The following is a 6,036-nucleotide window of genomic DNA, read 5'->3' as shown; positions in this document are numbered from 1 at the left end:
TTCAGCGAGTAATTGCAGACAAAGACCACGTTAATCTCCACCTCCCTCCCTGAAACACTGGTGGCTTCCTCTGGGCACGGCGGCAGGCCGGAGCTCAGCGTCACGCTTTCCGGTGCCGCGGAGGCAGGCAACCAGACGACGGGCCCAACTACCAACTACTGTACCTTCCTGCTGCTGCGATACGTATCCATGGCATGGCATCGATACGGCGGGTACAGGGGAAAGGAGGAAGCGAGGTCGTCGGAGCTGGACAGCGACGCGCGCCCTTCGTGCCGTGCCGCCGGCCGTCCGATGCGCCCGTGGCCGGGCCCCGACTCGACTCCGTTCGAAAATTTATAGCGCTGGTGAGAGAGATAGAGAGAGAGAGGCGTGGAATCTGAGCCCCCGGCGTTTTTCCGGGCGAGCACGCGGCCGTCTCGGGCATCTGTCGCGGAGCCGCGGCCTCGTCGCCTTCCTCTCTCCGTTCAGCAGGCACACCACACCCACCCGGCGCGTCGCTTCTTTATTCCGCTCCCACCCAGGCACCCAGCCCGCCCTCACATGCCATTCTTGTTGCCGTTGCCAACCCCTCGCGGCCGGCCTCACTCGCTGCTGCTGCTGCTCTACCTGCACCGCCTCCCCCATCCCATCCACCACCTCCTCCTGCTGCTCCGCCTTGACGTGACCGCGAGGGGAGGGCGCTGAGCTACGCCTAGCTACCGAGGCAGCTCTCCTCCAGCTCCCCGGTCCGGTCGCCTCGGGTGAACGCGTGCCCTGTGCTCGCCCAAGGGCGGAGGAGAGGGGGGAGGCCTCCGGCGGCGCGGCGATGCCGGCGCTGCTGGGTGCTTGATTAGGCGTCTCGCCGCGGCGGCGATGGAGGAGGGGATGAAGCGCGGCGGGGCGGCGGCTGCGGTGGCGCTGTGGCTGCTGGTCGGCGTCTCGTTGACCGGCGCCGCGGCGGGGCTCAACGCCGACGGGGCGCTGCTCATGTCCTTCAAGGCCGCGGTCACCGCGGACCCGCTGGGCGCGCTGGCCGGCTGGGACTACGACGCCGCCGAGCCCTGCGCCTGGAACGGCGTCGTCTGCAAGGGCTACCCGCAGCCCGGCGCCGCCGCCGCCAACGTCACCTCGACCTCCTCCGCCACCGACGGCAACTCCACGGCGGCGGCCGCGTGGAACGGCACCGCGGCTGGCGGCCTCAACGCGTCCCTGGCGGCGGCCACGGTGTCGCGGGTCATCAGCCTGGTGCTCCCCGGCGCGCAGCTCGCGGGGGCGCTGCCGCCGGACCTCGGCCGCGTCGAGCACCTGCAGCACCTCGACCTCTCCGGTAACGCCCTCACCGGGACCCTCCCGCCCACGCTGCTCAACGCCACCGAGCTCCGGGTGCTCGCGCTCGCCGGGAACGCCATCTCGGGGGAGCTCCCGGACGCCGCGGCGGCGTACGCGCGCGGGCTGCAGGAGGTCAACCTCTCCGGGAACGCGCTCGCGGGGCGGCTCCCCGCCGCGCTCTGCAGGCTGCCGAGCCTCGCCGTGCTGGGGCTCGCCGGCAACCGCCTCGCAGGGGAGCTCCCCATCGGCGGGCTCGTCGCGCTGGAGCTCGTCGACCTCAGCGGCAACGAGCTCAACGGGTCGCTCCCGTCCGACTTCGGGGGGACCCGGCTCCGGCTGCTGAACGTGTCGTCGAACAGGCTCGCCGGCGCGGTGCCGACCGAGCTGGCCGCCGTCGTGCCGGCGAACGCCACGGTCGACCTGTCGCGAAACAACTTCACCGGCGCGATCCCGCAGGCCGGGCCGTTCGCCGCGCAGCCGGCGGCGGCGTACGAGGGCAACCCGGACCTGTGCGGGCCGCCGCTGAAGCAGGCGTGCTCCATCCCGTCCTCGCTGTCGAACCCTCCCAACGCCACCGACTCGCCGCCGGCGTTTGCGGCCATCCCCAAGAACCCCACCCGCGCCCCGCCGGGCGCCGGCGGGCAGCTGCAGGCGCCGCGCGACCAGGAGAAGCTTCGTCCTGCGGCCATTGTCGCCATAGTCGTCGGGGACATCGCCGGGGTCGGGCTCCTCTTCATGCTCTTCTTGTACGCGTACCACGTCAGGAAGAAGAGGCGGCAGCGGCGGGAGCAGGACCCGGCGCCGCCGACGATGCAGCAGAAGAGCACGCGAGGAATCGACGGCGGGGTCAAGACGCTTGACATCGCCGGAGGCAAGGAAGACAAGGCGTCGACGTCGATGGGGTGCTGCATTGGCCGACGGAACGACGGCTCGGAGGACAGCTCCGAGTGCTCGGCGTCGTCGGACGGCGAGGCCGACGACGGCGAGGACCTCAAGAAGCGAGGAAGCCTCATCGGCCGGAGCACCCCGCAGGACCACGGCAACAAGAAGCACAACCCGCCGCCGCAGCAGGCGCCCCCCGCGCCGGCGACGCTGGTCACGGTCGACGGCGACGGCGAGCTCGAGATGGAGACGCTGCTCAAGGCGTCGGCCTACATCCTCGGCGCCACGGGCTCCAGCATCGTGTACAAGGCCGTGCTCGCCGACGGCACCGCGCTGGCCGTCCGGCGCATCGGCGAGAGCGGCGGCGCCGACAAGCTCAAGGACTTCGAGGCGCAGGTGCGCACCGTGGCCCGGTTCCGCCACCCCAACATCCTCCGGCTGCGCGGCTTCTACTGGGGCGCCGACGAGAAGCTCCTCATCCACGACTACGCCCCCAATGGCAGCCTCGCCAACATCGCGTTCAGCAGTAAGTCCCTTCGTCTACCTCCCACCATTTCTCTCTTGATTATTACCACATTCAGCACTAAATTTTGCTCAAGCACTGGAAAGTTTCTCAATGAATTTGATACCGACATCTTAGCAGAACCAGTGATTCAGTTCATAATCTCGACCTTCAATCATTTGCAAAGTTTGGCTGCAACTGCAACGGCTTATTCCTATGAAAAGGTGGCATCTTTACTGATCGTACTGTGCCCGGCTTAAATGCGCATTAGTGGTACTAATCCATCTATTGTCCAGATCTTAATCGTGCTGGTCAGAGGTACTGATTGTACAAAATTTTGTCATTGATAACACAAATCGCTGCAATTCTTGATGACCTACAAACCAAGCAAAAGTCTGAAAGAACTGTCCTTGGATGCTCGAGTAGTTGCAAATTTACTCTGAATGCACAACTCATTGGTATTGTACTGTTGCAACGCTTAGTTGATTTGGTTGCTGCGTGTGCAGGGCGGTTCGGGGCGTCGTCGCCGCTGCACCTGAGCCTGGAGGCGCGGCTGCGGATCGCGCGCGGCGTGGCGCGCGGGCTGGCGTCCATCCACGAGAAGAAGGGCGTGCACGGCAACCTGAAGCCGAGCAACGTCCTGCTGGGCGCGGACATGGAGCCCTGGATCGGCGACCTGGGCCTGGACCGGCTGCTGTCCGGCGAGGCGGCCGGCCACCGCGCCGGCGCGTCGGCGCGGCTGTTCGGGAGCAAGCGGTCGACGCACTCGACGAGCAGCCTGCCGGACCTGTCCCAGATGCCCGGCCCGGGCGCTAGCCCCTGCGGGTCGGCGTCGGCGGCGACGTCGTCGGGCGCGGGCGCCCCGTCGCCGTACCAGGCGCCCGAGTGCCTCAAGAACCTCCGGCCCACGGCCAAGTGGGACGTGTACGCCTTCGGCATGGTGCTTCTGGAGCTCCTCTCCGGGCGCGTCTACTCGGAGGTGGAGCTCTGCCAGTGGCACGCGGGGCTCGTCGCCGAGGAGCACGGCCGCGTGCTCCGGATGGCCGACCCCACGCTCCGCGGCGAGGCCGACGGCAGGGAGGACGCGCTGCTGGCGTGCTTCAGGCTCGCCTTCGCGTGCTGCGCCATGGCGCCCGGGAAGCGGCCCGCCATGAGGGACGCCGTGACGGTGCTCGAGAGGGCGGCGGCGGCGCCCTCCGGCTCCAGCGCCGCCATTCCTTGAGAGAGAAACTGACCTTGGCTGTGTTTACTGATGGCAATAATTTTACTGCAAGGATGGTGGTGGCTGTAATCACTGGTGGCAAGTTGAGGTTTCTTGTTAGAGCGAGCGTGTAGATCTGTACTAATTTTTGGAGGCACCGCGAGATTAACCTGCTGATCCTTCGTTTGTGATTGTGATTGTGTTTATGAATCGAGATTTCAATGCCGTGCGTTCTACCCTGCGATCTCGCTCTCGCGCATGCCCAGAAGATCACTGACTGGTTGCCAGGCGCTAGCGGCCGGCGGCACCGGCATGTGTCCCGGCCCCAGCCGGGGTCCGGTGGGCACGGCGGACGGCAGGCGACGGAAATGGTGGTGCCCGCCGTGCATGTCTGGTGCCTGCTCCGCTCCTGCTTCTCTTCAGTGCTCTTGCCAAAGGACCTCTAGCTGACTTGGTTAGGGGAACCCAGCGGCACTCCTCAGGTCCTGGGTTCGACTCCTCATGGGAGCGAATTTCAGGTTGAGGTTAAAAAAATCCCCTCGCCTGCCTCATGTCCAAAGCACTGTGGAGCCCGGCCTAACTCACAAAGCGACGGGCCCCGTGTACGGGTGGGGCAGGGGTTCGGGGATTTTCTTGGCCTGCTGTGAGAAGGTCATTCTACCTCTCAAAAAATGCCGTGGGGGCGGTCTTACCCCCGGCAGGTCAAGTTTTTTTCTCTTCAGTGCTCTTTCTCGTATTCCTTAGCAGCACGATCCATGGTGGTGCCGTCGCCACCACCATTGCCCTTCCTTGTCCTCGAGATGGACCGCAAGGCATGGCAAACATTCTTTGGGGGAGGTTGGGATGGTGCAGCGTTTAGGCTTTCTCCAACCATTCCCCCCATCCAACTCCCCCCAAACGTACTATTTACTATATTTTACTACTTCCCTCCAAAAGATTCCTCCCCCTATAACTCCTTCTCTCCAACCATTCCCCCCATATCTATTCCCCCTATATACTATCACTCATTAACTAACTATTTATTTAACGTTTTTGAATTTAAAAAAAACATACAGTATTTATACTGTCATAATACGCATTATTATCGTGTTACGGGGCTCAAACGGGATTAATATCGTAAAGAAACAGTGTGATTAGAGATATAAGGGGAGTTTCAACTCCCCCCATACGTGGGGGGAGTTTCAACTCCCCCCAATATACAGGGGAGCCATGGGGGGAGCCGTTGGAGGGCTTCCTCCCCGCAAAGCTCCCCGTACGTGCGGGGGAGGGAGCCTTAGGGGGCTCCGTTGGAGCTAGCCTTAGGGGCCATTTAGTTCCCGAAATTTTTTGGCCAAAATTTTTTATCTCCCCTTTGAACACATGCATGAAATATTAAATATAGTTAAACAACAAAATTAATTGTACAGTTTGGATGTACACGATGAGACGAATTTTTCGAGCCTAATTAGTACGTGATTAGTCATAAGTATTACAATAACCCACATGTGCTAATGATGCGATCGAATGCCTCAAAAGATTCGTCTTGCGGTTTCCAAGCGAATTCTGAAATTAGTTTTTTAATTAGTGCCCGAAAAACCCTTATTCAAACAATCGATGTGACATTTGAATCAAAAAATTTCACTAACTAAACACGCCTTAGTGCTTCGAGCGGGCAGCAGCCGGCCGTGTCGGCCGGGGGTGGGTGGGGTTTTTCTGCCGGCTCGGCCTGCCGCCCTTGCGCTGCCCTGCTAGTACTCTCGTCTCGTGGCACGTGATCTCGGCAAATGGTAACAGGTTAACATCCAGTTCATGACCTCATATGCCCCTGGTAATGAGGTTAAACAAATGTGGTTAAAGACTTAAAGGTTCATGGCCGGCATGCGCCCCCAATGGCATGTTTGCTGTCACAGCTCACATGCTGCATTGCTTAGAAAAATGAGAGTCGTATGCAGTCAAGGCTTGTGAACCAAGCTACCAGGCTTTTAAAGCAGGTCAGCGTGGCAAGATGATCTGAAGGGGGGTGTGACAGTAAGAGCAGTGAGTGTGTGCATGTTTAAGCATGCTTCGGCCACACTGCTAATGCACATGCACAGCATTTGCTCCTGTGCGAGATGAATGTATTATGTGCTCGAGCAGCAACCTTGACTAGAATTTCCCTACAGTT

The 6,036-nt window shown here is 61.7% G+C and overlaps 1 protein-coding gene across 1 annotated transcript; it reads left to right on the top strand.

Moving 5' to 3' along the window:
* Nucleotides 1-348: 348 nt before the first annotated feature.
* On the top strand, nt 349-4,118 carry LOC120704014 (probable LRR receptor-like serine/threonine-protein kinase At4g37250). Its single transcript, XM_039988251.1, has 2 exons — nt 349-2,716; nt 3,199-4,118. Exons 1-2 carry the CDS (start codon nt 853-855, stop codon nt 3,912-3,914), a joined length of 2,580 nt encoding a protein of 859 aa, XP_039844185.1. The 5' UTR covers nt 349-852; the 3' UTR covers nt 3,915-4,118.
* Nucleotides 4,119-6,036: the final 1,918 nt, after the last annotated feature.

The sequence above is a fragment of the Panicum virgatum genome, chromosome 4K, assembly GCF_016808335.1.
Source record: "Panicum virgatum strain AP13 chromosome 4K, P.virgatum_v5, whole genome shotgun sequence".
NCBI lineage: Eukaryota > Viridiplantae > Streptophyta > Magnoliopsida > Poales > Poaceae > Panicum > Panicum virgatum.
Note: the sequence above shows the minus strand (reverse complement) of the source record. Positions and strands in the feature narration are given on the sequence as shown.